At 35.0% G+C, this 23,883-nt stretch overlaps 1 protein-coding gene and 1 pseudogene across 8 annotated transcripts in view; one reads left to right on the top strand and one right to left on the bottom strand.

The window, feature by feature from the left end:
- The window catches only part of MEF2A (myocyte enhancer factor 2A), a 124,030-nt gene that overhangs the window by 35,758 nt on the left and 64,389 nt on the right, over nucleotides 1-23,883 (top strand). For all 8 annotated transcript variants that reach the window (XM_010962905.3, XM_010962906.3, XM_074354076.1 and 5 more), the window contains exon 3: nucleotides 12,513-12,705. In XM_010962905.3, the coding sequence (XP_010961207.2) occupies nucleotides 12,652-12,705 (54 nt within the window). In that variant the 5' untranslated portion in view covers nucleotides 12,513-12,651. The remainder of the gene's footprint in view (nucleotides 1-12,512; nucleotides 12,706-23,883) is intronic.
- LOC105075155 (zinc finger protein PLAGL2 pseudogene) lies at nucleotides 14,504-17,951 on the bottom strand (annotated as a pseudogene).

The following is a 23,883-nucleotide window of genomic DNA, read 5'->3' as shown; positions in this document are numbered from 1 at the left end:
TTAAAAAAGACTGACAGTACAAGTTTTGGAGAGGATGTTAAGTTATGGCAGCTCAGTAAACGCTGCTGGTAGGAATGTATCTTGTTACAACCGTTTAAGGAAAGAATTTGTTATTTGCTTACCCTGTAACCCAGTAATTGCTTTCCATGGGTATACCCGTGAGAGTAATGAACGAACATGTGTATCAAGAGATGTGAACATGTGTATCAAGAGATGTGTTGATAACCTTGGTGGAAGTAGTATTTTAGTAGCTCAAACTCAGTACAATGTTCATCAACAGTTGACTGAATAAAATAGTGGCATATTTATACAGCAATAAAAATGGATGAACTATAGCTATACTACATAAGTGAGTATCACAAATATCATTCTCAGAAGGAGCCAGGACTAGACACATGCACCCCAGTGTTCACATTAGCACTATTTACAATAGCCAAGACATGGAAACAACTTAAATGTCCATTGGCAGATAAATGGATAAAGATGTGAGATATATATATATATATATATTATATATATATATATAATATAGATATATACACACACACATACACACACGCACACATACACAGACATATACATACACACATACAATCAAATACTACTCAGCCATAAAAAGGAAGGAAGTAATGCCATTTGCTTCCTTGGATGGACCTAGAGATTATCATATTAAGTGAAGTAAGTCAGACAGAGAAAGAAAAATATCACACAGTGTCACTTACATGTGGAATTAAAAAAATAAATGCAAATTTTATTTACAAACCAGAAATGGATTCATGGAAATAGAAAACAAACTATGATAACCAGAGGAGAAAGGTGGGGGAGGGATAAAGAGTTTGGGATTAACAGATACTCGGTTCTATATATAAAATTGATAAACAACAAGGTCCTACTGTATAGCACAGGAAACTATATTCACTTTCTTGTAATGAGCCGTAATGGAAAAGAAACTGAAAAAATACATATGTATGTATGTATATGTATAACTGAATCGCTTTGCTGTACACCTGAAACTAACATTGTAAATTGATTATGCTTCAATAAAAAATAAGAATTAATAAGAAAAAAAGAAGCCAGAAACAAAAGAATCCATAATTTGTAATTCTATTAATGCAAAGTAAAATTGAAACACACAAAAACAAAACATGGAAAATCTATCCTTTTTATGTTTGTATACATTATATATTAACACCAAGTATGCCAGTTCCTAATTCCATTGCATGCCTACCCACATTTCTATATTCCTTTTCACATTTGTTTAGAAATCTTCTGATTCTGAATATAGTGGTATACACCCAATCATGTTTATCTTTATAAATAAAAGTTAGACGTAGAGCACCATTTATATACAGGTTTGACTGAGGTGACTGGAGGTTTAAAGTTGTTAATATATTTAGTATTTCAATTATAACATAGAGAATGAAGATGGTTTCTAGTAGTGATAATTCAGCTTTATATAGGATGTAATTATTGGCAAAGCATTTTTTCCAGAAATCATTATGATAACCTGAAAAATACTTGGGATAGGTATAAGAATCTACATTTTTAAAATGAGGGGGTGAAAATATTGAAAGTAAGTTGGTGGTGGTGAAGGACTAGAATCTCCTTTTCATTTTCACACTTTGCTTTGCTGTGTCCTTTGTTTCTCTTGTGTATCCCATGTGAAGATAGGGACATGAGATTGATCTTATTTTATGTAGGTATAATTAATCTGGGAATGAAAGGTCATGTATGGATGGGCTTTAGTGTTAATATGGTCAGTTTACAAAGTCTCCTTTCTAATAATAATTTTAATAATATTGTGCCTCTCTCAGAGGAGCCCAAGGTGCCCTCTGGTTATAGCCTCATAATTTCCTGCAAGAGTTTGAGCTATGTATTTTTTTTTTTTTTGAGGTATGTTCTTGCTCCACTTTGTAGGACTGATATGAGATAGTGAAGAAGTGAGTTGCTGAAAATTACATGACAGTTCATTGGTATATCTAGAAATAAAATACAAATTTCATAGACTAGTCATTCTGGTAAAAATTTTAAAGTTACAGCTTCTTTTTAGTCAGTAGTTTGGATTATTTATCATGACTAATAATTTGCATCATTTTGAAATAAATTTGTCTTGCGTTAAGGAAACACGATTTTAAAAAAAGCTTCGAACTCTCTGTATGCTTAAATGAAGAGAGTGATATTGACCTTAAAAATTACTTCTAGTTTCTGTCAAATTTAGTTAATGTATAATTTTTAGTACCATATGTGTTGTTTAAAAAAGGTATATATTTCTGTAATAGGTATAGTGTAATAGGAATAGATTATTAACATTTTACCCCTAAGCTCCTCATTTTTTAGCATTCAGCTTTAAAATGTTTTTAATCTGAAAATATAGGGTTGAAGCATACAAAAATATATTAACTTGCTATTAGGGGATCCAAATTAACATAGAAAGATACCATTTTAGATTTTTAGATGATTTCTCTTCTCCCTCCAATCTGTTTATGTTTTGCTGTATTAACGATTTTGCCTAAAACATCTGAAATAAACTCATTGTGATAAGTGATAGTTTGGTGTTATGATTTTAGGCATTCAGTATCTTAGTTGTCCTAACCTTTCTAAGAAGCAGTTGTTTGGAGGTGTCATAGCCAGGCCACAGGTGACCTTTGCAAAGTTAGAAAAAGGCTCTTCTAATTTTTACGCGGATGCTGCCCTCTGTTAAGATGTGCAAGGTGCTGCCTCCACTGTTGTTTACAGTGGCCTAGAGTCATAATGATTTCTTTCCTTTCTTTTAGTAGCTTTATAGCATTTGAATTGTTTTGCAGGCCAGAATATCTGTCATGAGACCCACAAATTCTTTAATCAGTCCTTTTTGTAATTAGTAAGGGATTATTTCCTCAATGCTATCTGTATTTTATACTTTTATTGACCTTATTTGAATCAGGTATTAATAGTTTTAAATTTTACACAGCCTAATGTAAGTCAGAGCTTTATAAAGTTACGTATAAATGTAGGGCATGTTCTGCCATTATAAAAGTTATATAGTACAGAAAACTACATTTTCAAGTAATAACAAGTGTATGAGCTTTATATTCAAAGTAAAGTTTTGTTGAATCGTATCTTTACTAATATCCATCATTAGGTTCATACAACGTATTGTATTTTGAAAGTGTGTAATTAGATACAGCATGTACAGTTCTGGCTGAAATGGAAAGCTTTAGTCATTTTCCATAAAACAATAGTTAAATGATAGTCTTAATTTAGAATTTGAATTTCTGCCTAGATTTAATTGTAAACAGTAATGAAAACATCCCAATTTTAGAGGCAAGAAAAATGTTCTTATATTAAAAGTAACAGATAATTCTGTAAGAGCAAAAAACCTCTAATTGCACTGAAAATTACAGTAAGATAGTCTCCCTCAGGTTTGGGTGACTAAGAGAATGAGTGATTTTTTGTTTGTATATTTTATAAGGGGATTTAGGACATTGTGTGTGTGCGCATGCATGCACATAGTATAGTTGCATTGCCTACTATTGAAATTGGTATTAAAATTATTTGATACTGCTTGATTCTGATTTTTGAAGCTCTTTTAGCATGCTGGATAGCTACTAGGGTTTCTTGCTTATTTAGATCAATTTTTTCCCCTTATAGTAGATAAAAATTATAAGACCCAAGGCATTCATATTTAAGTGCAATAGACTTACAATTATTCTTTTTAAACTATCATTCTACATTTTTGAAGTCAAGAATCATATAGAATGATAGCAGTGAAATCCGTAAGTGAAATTTAGAAGGCAGTTCTATTTACAATAGCATCACCTGAATAACATACTTAGGAATAAATTTAACAAAATAAATGTAATACCTGTACACTGAAAACTAGAAAACATTGTTGAACGAAATTAAAACAGACCTAAATAAATACAAAGATATACCGCGTTTATGGATTGGAAGACTTAATATTATTAAAATTGCAATACTCCCCAGACAGATTCATTGCAACCACATCAGAATCTTAGCTGGCTACTTTTGCAGGAATTGACAAACAGATTATAAAATTCACATGGAAATTCAGGATATCCAGAAGAGCCAAAAAATAATCTTTAAACATAATGAAGTTGGAAGATTCCCTCTTCCTGATCTCAAAACTTGGTACAACGCCATAGTAATCAAGTCATTGTGCTACTAGTGTAGGGCTAAACATACAGATTAATGGAGTAGAATTGAGAGTCCAGAAATAAACACTTATGGTCAATTGATTTTGACAAGGGTGCCAAGACCATTCACAGGGGGAAAAGAGAGCCTTTTTAACAAATGATGCTAGGACATCTTGGTATCCACATGTAAAAGAATGAAGTTGGTTACTTGCTTTATACTGTATACAAAAATTGGCTCAGAATGGATCAAAGACTTAAATGTAAGAGGCAAAACAATATAAATTTAAATTTTGTGACCTTGAATTAGGCAGTGCTTTCTTAGATATGACACCAAAATTGCAAGCAAAGAAGAAATAGATATATTCGACTTCATCAAAATTGAAAACTTTATGCTTCCAGGGACGTTATCAAGATAATGAAAAAACAGCCTGATGAATGGGAGAATATATTTGCAAATCATGTATCTAATAAGGGTCTAGTATCTGGAATATATAAATAACTCTTACAAGTTAACAATGAAAAGACAACCCAGTTTACAAAAGGGTTTGAAATATGCATTTCTCCAAAGAAGATACACAAATGGCCAGGAGGCTCTTGAAAAGATGCTTTCTATCATTAGTCATTAGGGAAATGCAGTTCAAACTCATATTGAGATACCACTTTACATCCACTAGGATGGTTGTAATAAAAAAGACAGATAATAACAAGTGTTGATGAGGGTGTGTAGAAATTGGAACTCTTACATATTGCTGGTAGGAAGGAAAAATGGTTTAGACTTCTTGGAGAATAGCTTGGCAGTTCCTCAAAAAGTTAAACATAAAGTTACCATATGACCCAGCAAGTCTGCTCCTAGGCATACACCCAAGAGAACTGAAAACATATCCACACAAAACCCGTGTACCACTGTTCTTAGAAGCATTATTCATAATAGTGGAAATAAATCTCTCAGCTATTGAGTGAATAAGTAAAATGTGGTATATCCATAAAATACAGTATTATTCAGTCAAAAAAGAAATGAGGTACTGATTATACTTAACACATATGAACTTTGAAAAGTGAGGGAAGCCAGATACAAAAAGGCAGCATATTGTATGATTCCATTTATATGAGATGTTTCAAATGGACAAATCCATAGAGACAGAAAGCAGATAAGTAATTATCAGGAGTTGGGGAGAGAAATGGGGAGTGATTTCTAATAGGCATTGGATTTCCTTTTAGGATGATGAAAATGTTCTGGAATTACATAGTAGGGATGGTTGCACAACTCTGAATACAGTAAAAAAAAAAAACAACACTGAATTGTACACTTTAAAAACAGTGATTTTAATGGCATATGTATATTATAACTCAATTAAAAATCATATAGAAATGAAAACAGTGGCCTACTTCTGATCTAATTTATCATCAAACCAGGATATTTTTGAGAGTAAGGGGTCTTGCTTAATAATTATACCCATACAATAAACAAAACTGGCTGTCCCGGGTAAGCCAGAGTGCATGTTCTCCCTGCTTCTTGGTGTGTTTAAGCTGTTTTCTTTCCTCTCATAGAAGAATAATGAATGATATACAGTTCTTTTTGTATCCTTCTTTATCAAATGTGGGAAAAAGAGTAAGACCAAGAAAGCCATGTAATTCAAGGAAATGGGAGAGAAGGTATTTTTTTTTTATGGAAACGAGTATAAGTATGTGCATGAAGTGCAATGTGTAGATATAGAACAATTAGGTCTCTATTCATTTATGTGATTCTGTGACTTCACTCTCACACATAGCCAATCAGTGTTTGAATGAATAAGGAGTTTAGTGCTGTAACATAATAAAACAGTTGCTCTAAACTAGGGATGTGCGCCATTAAAAGCATATCCCTAAAAAGAGATACTCTAGCTTGGACATTAGTCTTGATTATGATTTGATAGTTTTGTTGTGAGGCCAGGGTAAGGTTATGCAAAGTATACGTTTTAGCTCCTCAGTTGAATCTAGTATCCACTTGAGAGCCACTATATTAATCAATGAATTTTGATTCATTTATTGAAATGTATAGTGATTATTTTTTGTGCATAAATAGTAAACAGCAGAAGGAACTGAGAGAACCTCTCAGTTCTACACCCACCTGCCTTTTTATCTTCCCAGGGTCAGCTCTGTTGATAATCCAGAAATTGTGATTCCTCTCATCCTCCAAGAGTAGAGGTTGGAGAAATCTTATTATTTATTAATGATTTAAGGTTACATTGAAGCAGGAGTAGTAGTGGGAAGTAGGTAGAAGCTCAAGTTCCTTTGCAAATGCTTGAAATTATATCCTCGCTAGGGAGGGAAGGGTGCTGACATGGCTGTGCTGATTAGGAGGGGTTGGGAGATGGAGAGCTTTCAGGAGGTCAGAACTCTCTCAGCTGATAACTGCCCATGGCCTTTATATTTTGACAGCCCACTGTCGTGCCAGGTAAATTGCCCTCTGATGTTGGAACTAGGGGAGGACATAGTGCAGTGTTGTGGTTTTTCTTGTGCAGCCACACACAACTTAGAAGAAATTATCTTTACACTCTGCTACCAGAAAGTAGCATAGGCTCATGAAATTGGAATTGAATCACTCCTTGAAGATTTTGTAGTTCCACTTACTTAGTGATGGATCATACCCCTCCAGAAATGCCCCCAAGATATTTTTGATTGATAGCCTTTCTTCAGCCACTGCTTAAATTGTTCCAGTGGTGATGCTGTACTGTTATACTATACATGGTAGTAGAGCCAAAATTTGAACTCTGCCTCCTTGTGTGACTTTGGATAAGAACTAGCCATTTTGGCCTCAGTGATGTGAGCAGGAACTAGATCTCGTTATGACTTTAATCTTGTAGGTAATGTGGAGTCAGTGGAGATTTTATAAATGGGAATGATTTGGCTAGATAAGATGTTCAGGAACATTACGTATAGCAGTGTACCTATTGGATTGGAGCACGGCAGGAAAGATGTGAATACAAAAAAGAAATAGACTTGATATGTTTGGTTTTTAAAAGAACTTTGGATTGAGATACCTGTATGACTTGTAATAGACCTCAGTCAGATAATGTTTTGAAATTCTAAGCAAGTTACGAAGAAAGAATAACTGGAAATTGCACAAAGTGCTAAAGTAGAAGGAACATTTCAATAATGTTTAAAGTTCATGCTTTTTAGCTTTCAAGATTTTGATTTTCTTCTTAATTTTAAAAGTGACCATTAGTTTTTGTTGTTCATAATAACTTTTCTCCTTATCACAACAATGATGTTTATTCTAGGAAAAATAAAATGAAAATAATTTTCTAAAACTGACCACAGCTTATTAATTTCAATAACATTAATATACGGTGCCATCTTTTATCTCTGCACTCCATATCTACAGAATTTTTTAAAGTAGTACTAGAATTATATAGTCTGCCCACAACAATATATTTTGAATAATTTATTGTAAAATATTCAACCTTTCTAATAGTTATGGTATTTTATTACATGGACAGGTCATCCCTGTATACTTGTATAGTATTTTTCCCTCCATGTTTTCACTATTTTAGTTCCATTGGGATGAACATCCATATAGGTATATATATATTTTTTGTCATTGTCGTGTTATTTCCTTAGAATAAATTATTGAAAGTAGAGTGGGTTTTTCAAGGGAAGCTGAAGGTCAGGTTTCTTTCTGAATTTTTTTAAAATGTTGGGCAAATTATTTAAAGCCTATGTCTTGAGAATAGTTTTAGACTATTCATTTGCAGCAATAAATGAAATAATAAATGTTTTATTCCTTGGGACTTTCGCTCTCCCTCTTCATTGTACATATTATCCCTAGGTGAGCACATTATTTCCTACAACATTAGTATTATCTAAATGCTCAAGACTCCAAAGGTGTATTTTTTCCTCTAAGATCTAAATCTTATATTCTGTGTCTATATTTGACATTTCCAGTGCATGATCCATGACCGTCTCAAGTTTATATGTCCAAAGCTGAATTCTTAAAGAAGTAATTTAAATATTTTCTTTTGCTAGATACCTGTTTGCTTATTAAAAGGGTTCAGTTTTTGATTGTACATAGTTACAAAGTTTAGTAACTTTTAAAAGAATTTAATAATTGATTTGCCAGAATCAACAGAATGGGGTGTTCTGATGAACTCTAAGATTGGTGTTAATAAGGGCCAAGTTTAAAAAGTAAAGTTCATCTTTTGTTTAAAGTTCATGCTCTTAAAATATTTATTTACTTAAGCAACAAGATTCTTCAAAACAAATAAAATTCATTTTAGAAGACTGAACATCTGTGATCAGTATTCGTATGAATTGGTCTGAATCTGAGTGTTAGATTCTGTGATATCTCTTGAATTAAGACAGCAGAGCCCATATTGGGAATCTTTTAAAAAAATTTCTTAAAATTTTTTTTATTAAGGTGTAGTTGATTTACAATGTTATATGTTCCAGGTGTGCAGCATAGTGATTTGTAATTTTTAAAGGTTGTACTCCATTTATAGTTATAGGGAATCTTTTAAAAAATCTAGTTCCTAATTTTAATAAAATGACATACTGAAAAAAATTTCAGTTAACTGAGAGTTCAGTTTAAGCTAATTTTTTATTGTATTAACGTTGCCTGAATGCAGATATAGGCTTTGGGATATAGTTCAATTTCTTTTCCCCTCTAGGACAATATATGTTACTTTCTCCATTGGAAAAAATGCTCATTTCTGTTTGCTAAAGATTGATTTTATTTCTAAAGGTAGATTTCAAATACTGCCATTTTCATTAAAACTCATTTAGCTTTATCGTATAAAAATCAGTACTCATTTGACCTAAAGAGTTAGTGTTCAGCTTGAATTAATAAAATCAGAATACTGTGATTATTTTAAAAATGTGTACATCCCCTTTTGGGGGAGTATTTGTATTGTTTAAAATTGTGGTAAAATATACTTAACATAGTATTTACCATTTTAATCATTTTTAAGCATTCAATCTAGTGGCATTAAGTAAATTCACATTGCTGTGCAGCGATCACCACAGTCCATCTCCAGTACTTTTTCATCATCCCAAACTGAAACTCTGTACCCATCAAACACTAACTCCCCATTCCTTCCTCTCCTTATCCCTCCCCATTCTTGGCAATTACCATTTTACTTTCTGTTTCTGAATTTGACTACTCTAGGAATCTCATATAAGTGAAATTATAAAGTATTTGTCTTTCTGTGACAGGCTTATTTCACTTAGCATAATATTATCAAGGTTCATCCATGTTGTAACTTGTGATAGGATTTCCTTTTTTAAAGCTGGAAAATATCCCACTGTATGTGTATGTATTACATTTTGCTTCTTTGTTCATCTGGCTTCCATTATTTATTCGAAGAAGTGAGTTATAGCTTACTGTTGTTCTTAAAGTTAATCTTCTTTTATTTTTCTGGCTGCTTTTGAGCTCTATCTGTGGCTGTCTCTGCCTCTTTGTTTCTGTCCCTCCACCTTCCCCATTTACTTTGATGTGCTTAAATGTAGTTTTGTTTGTATTTGTTTTGCTTGGAAGTTTGTAGATCTTCTTCAGCCTGTGGCTTGATGTCATTGATCAGTTTTTTGAAGTTTTAAACTGTTGGGTCTTTAAATATTTCTTCCTCCCCGTATGTTCTCTCCTTCCTTTCTGGGACTCCAGTTACATATATTTTGGATCTTTTCTCCAAGTTTCATAATTTTTTCACACTCTTTTCTGTATTTTTCATTGTTGTGTCTTTTGGGGCTTCAGTGTAAATAAATTTTCTTATCTTCTGGGTCATTGATTCTTTCTTCAGCTATATCTAACTTATTAAATTCATCCATCAATTTCTTAATTTCTGTTTTCTTTAATTTCTATTTTTTAGCTATCTGTTTTTCATGTTTTTAGTATTGTTGCTAAAATTCTGTTTTTTTGAAAAAATCTTTTTAACACATTTAATTAACTTACATTGAAACCCTTTCCTAACAGTAACACTATTATCTGAATCTCCTGTGGGTCTATTTCTAGTGCCATTTTTAAGTCTTAGCTTTTAGTCAGGTCTTGACTGGGTGGTTTTTTCATTTTTAGACATTTTATATGAAAAATGATAAGATAATTTGAATTTCTGAGTATTTTTGCTGATAAGATTTACTTTTGTTAAAATCTTTTGAGAAGATGTTTACTGGTATGCTGCTAGGCTAATAATAACCAGGTAGCCCAGATTACTTTAATCAGATTGAGATGATTTGAAGCTATACTTCTTTCCTTGTGTGGCCTTGTCTGTTTCTGGTTTACTTTAGGGTATAGTACTTTGGATTCTCTCCAGCTTCCCACTGTATTTACTGGGGCTATTCCTCCTAGGGAGGCACTGAATTGAATTTTTGTGCCCCCATCCATAAAACTATTGAAAGCTTTTGCTAGCTTCTCAGCTTCTCAGCCAGTGTTTTAAAAATCTACAAATGATTCTAGAGGGAAAATGAGTCTTAAGTCTGGTCTCACCTATTTCTTCCAGGTTTCAGCCATGCAAATTCTCACTGTCTTGAAAGTTTTTCAGTGGTTTTAAACAGATTATTGTTTGTTTTGCTTTTTCAGTTCTCAGGGGAAGATTGATTCGAATCAGCCTACTCCACCATTGTCAAAAACAAAATGCTCAGATAGAATTAGAATTTTTCAGATTATACAAGATAAGTGTATATACTTTATAGGAGTTAGCACATTATTTCTGCGGTGAAATGTGTGAATATTTATCATACCCAGTAAAGTACAAGTTTTCATAATGGGAATTGGATGATTAGAGAACATGATTTGGGGTAAGCCAACTTCTATTGTTTATATTGCAGTCTCTTAAGAAAACAGAAATATTCTAATTCACAGCTGCTTGTTTGATTGACTCCTACTAGTGACTAGCCGTCTTTCAGTTCCTCTTTTGTTTCCTGCTCTTTCTTGTCACGGGACTTTTGTACATGCAGTTTTCTCTGCCTATTATGTACACCCTCATACTCAGCTTCGAGTATGAAGCACATTCTCGATGAAGCCTGCCCTGGCCCATGAATAAATTTTGTACAGACTCATTTTTATGATAGTTTTATTAATGTGTGTTTTCCCCTACTAGACCGTGAACTCTGAGATCAGAAATTTATGGGGTTTTTTTTATCCTGTGTACCTAGTTTGGAAGTACCTGTTTTGCAAGTAGTTGATTAATTAATAGGTTATCAGTTGTTAATAGATGATCAGTTAATGTTTATACAGATGAAGAAATAACAATGAGTAAGGGAAGATACGAAGAAATACTGTGCTGATGATAATGATGCTTGTAGTGAGAATTGAAAAACTGCTTTTGAGCAAAAGCCAGATTTAATCAAACACTATATTTGCATGGTACAATTGAAATTTTATAGCGATACATGTGCAGTATTAAAAATGCTTCAAAAAAGTCCCCTGAGAATTTATTATTATGAATATTTTAACATTTGTCCCCAATCCCTCTGTAAATAATTTGTTTTGAAAGCACTAGATTTTTGACATAGCTATCATTCAGAGCATGACAAATTATATCACTGCCAGACATTCTGCTGTAGAGATAAATGGAATTAAAAAATCCTTATTCTTGAAAGATTCACAGTCTCAGAGGAAGATGAACTTGGAATTTATACATGCATACCCACAAAGTAAGGTGCTCTCGTTTATTCTACCAGGGGAAATTGGTATTGGCTTCATCAGGGAGATGATATTCGAACCATATCTTGACTGAATGAGGAGGAGTTAATTAAATGGCTAAAAGAACAGTATTTCATTTAAATGCATACAATTTTGAAAGTATGTAGTGTCTTTGGCAGCTAGGGCAGTTTGCAAGAAGAGTTTGTAAAGCCATACTGGGGCTATCCAAATTATTAGTTCATCCTTTGACATGAAGACCATCAGAAGCTTTTAAAGATATTTCATAATGTTTGAGAGTAGACGTTCTAGAGCCAGCCTCCCTGAGCTCATATTCCAAGCTCTGCCTTACTAACTGTGTGACCTTGGACACATTACTTAACATCTCTCTTCCTTAATATCCCTATTTATAAAATGGAGATGATAATTATAACTCAGGAGATTGTGCTTATTTTGAATGAATTAAGACATACAGGTACTTAGAAAAGTGCCTGTCACATAGAAAAATCTCAGGCAGTGGCTTTTGTTTTGTTGCTATTAAATGCAATGAGGAAAAACTCAAAGGTTGTAATTGCACTCTTTTAGCCAGAACTAGAAGCACGAAAAAAATTCAAGAGCTATTTTAGAGGTAAAGGCTTTAATTTATTTACTAATTTCAGCTGATATATGCAGTCTGTGCAGCATAAAGGCAGGTTTGAAATTTGTGTAACATTTTCATGACTTGCAAATTTAGAGAGTTTATATTTTCTCTTTGTATTTTCTTTTAGATCTTACAGAAAATTTCAAGCTGTAGCGCTTGGACCAGAAGCTGAAATAATAGAAGCTGTGTACAATGCATTAGGGTATTGAAGAAAATTAATTTTTGAATTAAATATTTGGAATATAAGGAAGGAAAGGTGACTGAAAATGGGGCGGAAGAAAATACAAATCACACGCATAATGGATGAAAGGAACCGACAGGTAAATGAACATTTTAATTAATTTATGTAATTAAGGTAAATATTATTTAAAAGGAGTATAGGATAGAATGGTTGATTTTAAAAAGTTAATTTCAAGTCTAAGTATTTTTATTTCTAGACTACATTAAAAATTTAGCAATTGAAAACTTTTGACCTTCCTTCATGTGCTTTAAAGAAACTTTCTTTCTTATTTATTACTCTTATTACAGAAATCATTTTTGCTAATTATAGAAAACATAGGCAAAAATAGGAAAAGTAAAATTACTGCAGTCCCACCACCACCAACCATTGTGTAGATTTATCATAATATAGTTAGTTTTCTGTACACTTTTTATGTTTGATTTTGTTTTCTATATATTGATAATTATTTTAAATTATCACCTCTATTTTTATAATTAGGTAATACCTAAGTTAACTATGGTTATCAGTGAATATGTTCTGGTCAGTTAGATTTTCTTATTAACCAACAAATAATGTTTTATAACTGTTATTATCACAAACATTCCAAAATTATGTTTCATATCTCAGCTGTAATTGAAAAATAATATATTGAACTTAGTTTTCAGTACCAATGTCAGTAAACTCTTACAAATTCAGAATAATTGTAATGATGCTGATATATGTATGATGCTGAGCAGAAGTTGTAAGAGTTTAAAACAGGGGTTGGCAAACTATGGGCTTCCTTGGGCTGGCCCATAGGCTGGTTCCATGGGCTGGCTGCCTATTTTTATAAATAAAGCACAGTTAGAATATTGCCGTGCCCATTTGTTCACATACTGTCTGTGACTGCTTTCATGTTAGAATAACAGAGTTGAGTAGTCACGCCAGAGACTGTATGATTCATAGACCTAAAATCTCTACCCTCCGACCCTTAAGAAAAAGTTTGCCAACCCCTTGGGTTCAAAGGAAAGAAGGGAAAATAATATCATAGAATATTGTAAATGAACTACTATTTGAAGCATATGCAGGAGGGATAGATGCTGTCTCCAGAAAGGCTGCACATCAGAGTTTTCAAGAACAGCTAGCTTCTGGAAGCTTACCAGGAACAGAACAGTACTGAAGATCTGTTCTGCAAAGTCTGAGTAGTAGTTCACCTGGTAATGCAGGTATAATGAGAGACAGAACTTAACTATGCAGCTGGTAGAGAACTTAGTGGAAGTGCTTAGGGTTGCCAATAGAACAAATTGAAGAGGGTCCTTTTTTCAGCTCATGAAGATTCCTTACCTAAAGTGTAAGGCTCACACGGTGTAATTTATTATGAAGGTTGATAAAATAGAGAAGACCAATAAAATAACGTTCCATCATTCCAAAGGAATGATTCTAAAGTTGCAAGTAAATTTCCTTTCAGAAATCTGAGGATTGTGACATGTAGACGGGGCATGGGGACCTGTTTCATCAGCATGTGCAGGATAAATGTAAAATAGAATTTACTAGTGAGTGGCATACAAGCAGAGAATTAGCAAAGCACATACGATCTCTTGCGCTTTCATTATCCCATCGGGAGTCATGTTTAAATTGAGCATAGATAGACTAGAGCTCCAGTGGAAAGGACGCCACATGTTTACAGGGAAAGGAGAACGAGGAATACGTAAGTGACTGTGTCATGGGACTTTTTAAGTTAAGTAAATGACCTTGTTTAAAAAAACAAAAGAAGCCTGCCACTATATCTCAGCAACTAGAATTAGGCTGTTTTTATGTTGAATTTACCTGTTAAGTCATCTTCTTGCCAAGCTGCCAAATCGACAAGGGTATCTGAATTTCTCCTCAGATGATTTTGGCAAAGAATGCGGAAAAGATAGAAAGAGGTAATTGGGCAGTTTATTTTTAAGGTTAGATTAGGCACATACACAATTTGTCATAAACTCAAAGGGTATTTTAATTTTGCTGATTTTGAAATTTGTGAATTTTGAGTTAAAAGTTTCATTATTCTTGCATTAAAGGGGAAAAATTGTTTCTATGCAAAAGAGATGTCATTTATTTTGGATGAATCAAATTTGAATACCTACTGTATCTGAGAGACAATTAGACACTGGGAATGCATTAAAAAATATATGGCCTACATAGGAGATTTAAGTGTATTGTAAATAGAAGTAAGTTTAGGTGATGGAAGTGTTTATGGAAGGAACCACCAATCTTTGATGGCAGGGTAGTTCAGGGAGCAGTTACTGAGGGAGATAATAGCAAATAGGGTTTTGAATTACTAGAGTTTTGGGGCTAGTAAGATAAATATCACACGTCAAGTCATTGGAACAGTGAATGAAAAATCTGTTGATACTGTTGTGCACTTAAATATCTCCTTCACTTCACTTCTGCTTGGAAGCTTTCACTTCACTTCCACTTAGAAGCTTCTGCTGAAACTGTGTGTTTTTCCTTCTTGGTCTAATACACTTCTTTTTAAAAGTATACTTTGTATTAAACTATAACATAAAGAAAAGCCTACAAATCCTGTGTGGCTCAGTGAATTTTTGTTAAAAAGAGCATGGCCATGTGGCCAGCATACCCCAGTGTACCATCCCAGAGACACTCTTTGTCCTGTTTCCCAGTCATTATCACCCTGCCCAGAAAAGGTCTTTAACATAACTTCTGACACCAGATTAATTATGCCTGTTGTTGAATTTTTTATGAACAGCGTGTGTTCTTTAGTGTAACATTGTGTTGGTGAAATTAATCAGTGTTATTTTGCATGGAGATACATTTTGTACATTTTCATTGATGTGTAGTATTCTGTTGTGCAAATAGAACACAATATATGTATTTTTTTTTTCTGTTGTATAACGATTTTGGGGTTGTTTTCTACCTTGGGACTATTATAAAGAGTGTTGTTTTGAATGTTCTTGTATTGTGTCTTTTGGTACACATGAACACTTGGATAGACCCCTAGGTGTACAATTGTTAAATCACAGAGTATATATGTGATCAGCTTTAATAGCAATTGACAAAGAGCTTTCTAAAAAGTGGTTGTAACAATTTATAATTTAAATTTTGCCGGCAGTGTGTGAGAGTTACAGCTGCCCTACGTCTTCATCAATACTTGGTATTGTCCTTTTTATTTTAGCCATTCCAGTAGGTGAGCAACAGTAATATTTTATGTTTTATTTATTTATTAAAAAAATCTTTTTCCCCTCTTGTACGAGATCTTTTCATGGGGTTGGGGCTTAAGGCTCCTCTTGGAACTAATCCTTGAGTCCGAGCCCCCAGACCAAGTGCTCCATACAGATACTGGAATTTTTTTGAACCCATCTCTGAAAGCTCAGCTGCCTTCATGGGGGATGCAGATGGGGTGGGTACAAGGCTCCCTGACAGAGCCCAAGCCTGAACTGAGGGCTTTCATGGCACTACTGGAATGCCTGGTGGAAACGAGGCAGGGTGGTGGTATTCAGGCTGGAGGTGAAGGCAGGAGGCAAGGAGTGCAGAGGCCCAAAGTTCAGTGGTCCCGCAGCTCCCGGGGAATCTTGAGGCTGAGCTTGCAAAGTGGTGAGCAGGGGCTGCAGCTTGGCCAAGCCTTCTGTGGCCCCAGATGGGTTACACAGGGACAGGTTGAGAGGAAGTAAAGGCCAGTGAATGGGAGAAGTCCACATTAGCAGTGCAGAGGGCTTCAGAGAGGTTGACGGGGGGCTCTTAGCAGTGCTTCACCTAGGAGGGCTGCAGCTGCTGAGGTGAGGTGGGCTGGGTTCAGCAGATGAGAGAGACAGGCTTCTAGGAAGCTCCACCAGAAAACTGTCTGCCTCCACTTTGGGCAGTTTGTTGGGCAAGTATGAAGTAGATCCAGGCTGGTATTTTGGAGGAAGATGAGCTGAGGAAGAGAGAGGTGAGGATTCCAGAGGGTAGCTCATACCCATGGGCAGCGAGGGTGGCACGCCCACACTGAGCATGGTGGGGATGTGGGCACCGTACATATCCGTGGGCAACATGCCAGGAGAGGCCTTGGCCCCTATCGCGTCCCGAGAGGCCGTGCACAGCACAGGGCTCAGCTCTTCCTTCACGTTAACTGTGGAGCTGCAGCCGAGTAGGCCTCACATGTCCACTGGCTCTGACTTGATCTTGAGTAGCTCTTGCAAGTGGCTCTTCTTGACATGGCATGTCAGATGGTCTTTGCGGCCAAATCACTGGGCACAGTTCTGGCACAGGAAGTCCTTCTGGCCTGTGTGCACCACCAGGTGCCACCACACATCCTTACGAGTATAGAACCGCCTGTCACAGTGGTCACGGGTGCTTCTTTCCCTTGGTACCACCTGCTAGCCGGCGTAAATGGGTCTTCAGGTGGTCTAGCAGGGCCCGCGTACTCTCAGAGGTCTGCAGGCATACCTTGCTGCTGAGGCCTTGCAGCGTGCATGGCCAAGTGGTGCCAGTAGCCCAGCTTTGTACTGTAATTCTTACCACATTCAGAACAGTGGAGGACCTCTTGGTTGGGATTGTGGATCTGCAAGTGGTTCTGCAGATGGTCCTTGTGGTGAAACATCTTAGAACAGTTTATGCACTGGTGGGGTTTCTGGGCTGAGTGGGTGACCTCGTGGCTACGTGTCCTTGGAGGCAGAAGCCTGGCCACAGTGCAGCTGAGGGCAGCTGTGCAGTCTCTGCTCTGGATGGAGGAGGCAGCTAGGCCTCAGCTTCTCCCCATTTGAGAAAGATGTCCCCGAGATTTCACGTTGGCACTTCACTTGACTCTGCCTCCTGGCCCCGAGGCCTGGGAACTAGTTTCTGGCTCACCTCCTCCTGCTTTGCATCTTAAATCCAGGGTGGGGACACTGGTGAAAAATGTGGTCATGGCAGTGTTAATGGCGAAGGGCCAAGTTATTGAGAAAGCCTCCCCATCAGCTCCATAGGGCTCTCTGCTCTGTCCCAACCCCCAGCGCAGCCTTCAGAAGACAACCTCTTCACTGCGTGCGGGCCCTGTGCGGCAGGCCAGGCCACGCTTGGGCTCCCAGGCCCCCTCAGGCCCCAGTGGTGGTGGCGGTTGGACCATTGTCAGTAATGTTTTAATTTTAAGTTTCTTTGATGTCTGATGAAGTTGATCATCTTTTCGTGTTTTTATTGGCCATTTAGCTATCTTTTTTGACTTACCTGTTTCTCTTCTATTTTTTTTAGGTGGATTACCTGCCTTTTTTTAATTAATTAGTATACGTTCTATGTGTATGTATAATCTGATAATAGTTTTTTATCCATTATATACACTACAAATATCTTCTCTCGCACCATGGCTTACCTTTTCACTTTCTTAACCTTTTTCTAAATGAGTAACATTGACGTTGTCCAGTTTACCTTTTTTTCCCTTTATGGCTAATGTTCTTTGTGTTATGTTTCAGAAATCTTTACCTATCACAAGGCCATGAAGGTCTTTTCCTATGCTTTCTTTTATTGTTTTACGTTTAATGTTTTTTAATCTATTATTCATTTGGAGTTTATTTTTGTATGTGGTTTGAGGTGTTGGGGTCAAAATTACTTATTTTTTTGGATGGAAATTCAGTTGACTAGTGCAATTTATTGTAAAAACCATCCCAAGAAAACAAACAAAACTTATTATAATTTAGATTTTTTCCACTGGATGTATGAATTGATTTCAGGAGAACTGAAATCTTGTAATACATTATTATATTTACCTTCCATTTGGTTTTCATTAATTCTTCCATAATGTTTGGTAGTTTTCAGTGTATAGGTATTACACATTTTTGGTTATATTTACTCCTCGGTATTGGATTTTCTTTTAGTGTTATTACATTTTCCCCCATCATTCCTTAGGATTCATAATACTTTTAGTTCCACAGGGTTAATTCTTAGGGAGGTAGACCCTGTGTTGGCATCTTGTTAGTAATCTGAATTCGCTATTTTTAAACAATATTGTCAACATTAGTAGTTATCTTTTGTTCTGAAATCATAATTGCCATCGTTATTTAATTGTAGTTCTAAATTTAAAAGATTCATTGAATATCACCAGTCCTCTACTGAGGCTTTTGCATCTTTTGTTGTTTTAATCCATTTCTTGATTTATGGATTCATGCAGCAATTTTTTTTAGCCCCATTCTTTCATGTGGCATTTTAGAAGCTGGATTTGCAGCATTTGAACAAAACTGAAAAAATAACTATTGTGATTTCTCTTGAAATTAAATCATTATAAAGAATTTACATCATTGTATATAATTTATATCTTCAGCTGAAAAAAACAGTATTTGTCTTGGAATAGTAAGTTGAATATTGAATTGTAATTATGTTGTCAGTATTCTTTAAGTAGTCTAATTTTAGGTTCTGTTACCTGTGTCACATGAAATTTATGAACTGAAATTTATCTATATTGCAGAATTACTCATTAACAGTATACTAATGGGGGCTGTTAACTGATCTTCACTTTTCAATATCTTTTAAAACTGAAGTCTAGAAGGAAAATCTCTGTATGAAAACTAAAACCTTCTAATTAAAGTCAAGGCAAAATGTAGTCTCTATAAAGGGTTATTTTCCTGCCTTGTATTTTGTTAATTTGTTATAATCTAATCTTCTAGGCAGAATGGTTTTATCTTAAATTATGTCAGTATTTTTTCATTACTTCTTCTATTGTTTTCCCCCCACTGTATTCCATTTCCTTTTTCTTTGCTTTCAAATTTGTGAAAATTAGTACTTCAAGCAGATGTTCAGAATTTTTGCTTAACTTGTAATTTCTGTTTCATATTGAGAACTTTAAAATATCAACTATAAGCCATTGTTCAAATATACTTCATAACAGGCAGTTCAGATCTGTGGCACAACATATATATATATGCCATAAACAGACTGGATTGTTTTTGCTCTTTAAAATAGCTAATTAAATGAAAGTTTAAATGAAGTTTCTTTTGCCCTTATTTTCAGTTCGTTCACTGGCAAACAGTATATTTGTGTGGTTATACAATGTGTGGAGAGTTGTGCTTTGTGTACTGAGAATATAAAGGAAATATAAGGCTTTAGCAGTATTGAGGAAATTAGATCTATATACAGAATAAAATAATTAAAAGCTAAGATGTATTGCTATTAAATGCATTTGATGTTACCAAAAGGAAGAAAACAGACATCTTGCCTAAATTTAGTGAAAACTATTAAATGATACTACATTTCAATTTTTTTCATGCTACATAGAAAATGAAATATACTGAAAAATACAGAAACTTCTTTGAATTGTACAGTGAAATGTGTTTTCGTTGTTTCTCTTTTACATGTACACATTATACCTGTAATGTAGGTATATTTAATTTTATATCTATAGAAAAAAACGTAGTGAAAACAATTACTTTACATTATACCTGAAATCTTCAGTAGCTACTTTGGTGTTGATTCAAAGTCTAAGCCAATGGTTAGACAAAACTCATAGGAGGAAGCAAGCATGTGGTGTAGGTATTGATGGGGAGAGAAAATGCTGCACTTTGTCTACATTGTTGCACAATTCTAAAGACTATTTAAGGATATACTCTTAACGGACTTTTTCTCTTTAACCCATTTTGAAAATAGACCATTTTGTTTGATTTCTTGGGGGCAGAGGGTAGGTAATTAGTTTTATTTATTTTTTAGTGAAGGTACTGGGAATTGAATGCAGAACCCTGTGCATGCTAAGCATGCACTTTACTCTGAGCTATACCCTCCTCACAAAATAGACTTTTTAAGAGCAGTTTTAGATTCGCAGAAAATACAGTGTTCTTATATACCCTCTGCCTTCATGAATGCACAGCTCCCCCCACCACTGCCAGCATCCCACACCAGAGTGGTATGTTTGTTAAAATCGATGAACCTACATTGACACATCATCATCACTCAGTGTCCGTGGTCTACGTTAGTATTCTCTCTTGGTGTTGTACAAAGTATAGGATTTTGACAAATGTATAATGACGTGCATCCACCATTTTTGTATCACACAAAATAGTTTCACTGCCCTAAACAACCTCTGTGGTCTGCCTTCTTGCCTGTTCATCCCTCCCTCCTACTAACCCCTGGCAACCAGTGCTCTGTTTTTTGTTTTTTGTTTTTGTTTTAATTTTGATCTTTCTATTGTCTCCATAGTTTTGCCTTTTCCAGAATGTCATATGTTTCAAATCATACAATAGGTAGCTTTTTCAGATTGTCTTCTTTGAAAAATAATGTGGATTTTAAGGTTCTTGGATGTTGTTTCATGGCTTGATAGGTCATTTCTTCCTAGGGCTGAATATATTCCATTGTCTATATGTACCAGTTTGTTTATCCATTGACCTACTGAAGGACATCTTGCTTGCTTCTACATTTTGACAATTATGAATAAAGTTGCTCTAAACATCCATGTGCAGGTTTTTGCGTGGACAGAAGTTTTCACTTCAGTTGGGTTAATACCAAGGATTGCTGAGTTGTATGATAAGAGTATGTTTAGTTTTGTTTAAAAAACTGGCAAACTGTCTTCCAAAGTGGCTGTACCATTTTGCATTCCCACCAGCAATGAATGAGAGTTCCTGTTTTTCCACATCTTCGCCAGAATTTGGTGTTGTCAGTGTTTTTAATTTTTTCCATTCTAACAAGAATGTAAGTAGTATCTCCTTGCTGTTTAAATTTGCAGTTCCTTAATGACATGTGATATTGAGCATCTTTTCATATGCTTTTATATCATCTGTATAATCCTCTTTGGTGAGTTATATGTTCACATCTTTTGCTTATTGTTTGTTTGGGTTGTTTTCAAATGTTGAACCTTGCATATTTGGATAGATTCCACTTGGTCCTGTTGTATAATTCTTTTTATACATTGTTGGATTTGATTAGTTAATATTCTGTTGAGGACTTTTGCATCTATGTTCATAAGAGATATTGGCTGATAATTTTCTTTTTTTTGTAATGCCTGTCTGGTTTTGGTATTGGGTTAGCCCTAGCCTCATAGAATGAGTTAGGAAGCATTCCTTCTGCTTCTGTCTTCTGGAAGAAATTGTAGAGTATTAGTATAATTTCTTAAATATTTGGTAGAATTCACCAGTGAACCCTTCAGGTCCTGGTGCTTTCTGTTTCGGAAGGTTGTTTATTATTGATTCAATAATAGACAATCAGAATAGACCTCTGTCTGTTTCTTCTTGTGTGAGTTTTGGCAGATTGTATCTTTCAAGGAATTGATCTATCTCAATTATCAAATTACACATATTAATCATAGTTATTTTGAATTGCTGATCTGATGATTCCAACATTCCTGCTATATTTGACTCTGCTTTTGATGCTTACTCTGTCTCTTCAAACTGTGTTTTTTGCCTTCTAGTATGCCTTTTAATTTTTGGTTGAAAGCCAGACATGATGTACTGGGTCTTAAGAAACTACAGCAAATAGACCTTTTAATAATGTGATGTTGAGGTGTGGGGAGAGTGGAAGTACTCTCTAGTCCTGTGATTAGGTCTTAGTCTTCTAGTGAACCTGGGGCTTTGGACTGTGAACTTTCTAAGTGCTTCTCAGTCCCCCTCCCAGCCTCCTCCTCCCTACCCCCACTCCCACTCCAATCTTTGGGTGGGACACGATCACTGGAGGGGGGTTAGAGTTGAGTATTTCCGTTTGCTCACATTAAAGTGAGGCATTTTAGTTTTCTCAGGTCAGTTAGGCTCTGTTAAAACCCCTGTTAAGTTAGGCTCTAGTAAAATAGTTTGTCTTGAGGGAAGACCTTGTTAAGAATAGAATGTTGTGGTGTAATTCAAATGGCTATTTTTTCCTCCTCTTGCTGGAGCACAGGGGATTTTTTTTCTCAGCTCTTTACTATGAGAACCTGATAGAGGTCCTGGAGGTAAAACTCACAGAAGTGTAGGTACACCTCCCCAAGGCAGAGCCCCCCCCCCCCCCCGAGTTCCTAACTTTGATACATATCTGCAGTGAGCCTCCAGCAATTCATCAGTTACATCAGTCAGCTGTAGTGGTACTGTTTCCTATGGAGGTTTCTGCTCACGGCTCTGGTAATTTATGGTTCTCAGTATCTGCCTATCTGTCTCCAGTTTGAGGAACAGAAGTTTCCCTGGGACCTCAGTTCTCTGAGGGATCTAAGAAGAGTTGTTGACTTTCAGTTTGTTCAGCTTTTTACTTGTTTTTAGAACAGAGTGGCATTAGCCTTACATTAGCCTTACATGCTGGAGCGGAAACCAGAAGTCTCTTCTGGACTTTTAAATTCAACAATGAAATAAAGATATGTCTAAATATATGTCATATGAAAATTTTTCAGGTACTTGGGATTTTAAGTATAGAAGGTCTTTTAGAGATGGTGCAATCCAACCTTCTTAAATTCAGAAAATTATGAGTCTCAGATTTGACACAAAATCAGGAAAGCTGGTTGGATTAAAATAAAATGTGCCTCAGTTTATAGAGGCTGTGAATTTTGTAGGTTAGCCTTTTAGTCCCATTCTTTTTCTTTATAGTGATTGCAATACTGGAGTTAAATGATAATTTAAAAATAAAATTTATTTATTTTGCCTACTACTGAAATAGTTTTATGAATACTGATATGTTAAAAAATTTAAATTTCATAATATTTAAAATAAAATGAAATGAAACATTTAATATGTTTCAAGTACAAAAATTTATAAGCCTGTTTCAAAACAAAGATTCAGATTTATAGAAGGAATTCTTCATAATCAAAGTATGGTGACTGCATAAATTCTGACTCTCCAAATGTAATTTCCCTAAAAATCAATACAGGCAAGTAAGAAGAACAAATAAAAATTACATAAAATTTACAACCTTGGCACAACTAGAAGGCAAAGAATTCTAAATTCACGTTACCTCCAAGTAGAAAATTATAGCCAAGTCACAGTATGCTGCTCCTAGAATTTCTATGCAAGTCTTTGAAGTGAGCAAGCATACTTCAGGAAAAAGTATGTTTTGGAAAGGAAAAGAGGAGACCTTGTAGCTGTCTTAAGATTGTTTTGAAATCACTACCAGTAAGAGGAAGTCTACTTTATGTCCAAAAATTCTGAAAAATATTCTTTGTAGATCAGAACCAACCACGGGTAAAAGAAAGAACTTAAAATATATGTGGTGCTCAAGAAAGTATGTAGTCTTGAAAAGGCAGCCGTTTGAAGAAGAGATTAAAAAGGAAATCGAAAGTTCTCTTTGGAAAATGCTAGTTGAATGGAAAAGAGAAGATATATATTTATATATAAATTCTTTAAGACGAATATTCAAAAATGTATATTTATCAAAGGACACAAATCTCCCCACTGCCAGTCCCCCTCAAAAAAGTCTT

Source organism: Camelus bactrianus, chromosome 27, assembly GCF_048773025.1.
Source record: "Camelus bactrianus isolate YW-2024 breed Bactrian camel chromosome 27, ASM4877302v1, whole genome shotgun sequence".
Lineage (NCBI taxonomy): Eukaryota > Metazoa > Chordata > Mammalia > Artiodactyla > Camelidae > Camelus > Camelus bactrianus.
This window is presented reverse-complemented; position numbering and strand designations above follow the sequence as displayed.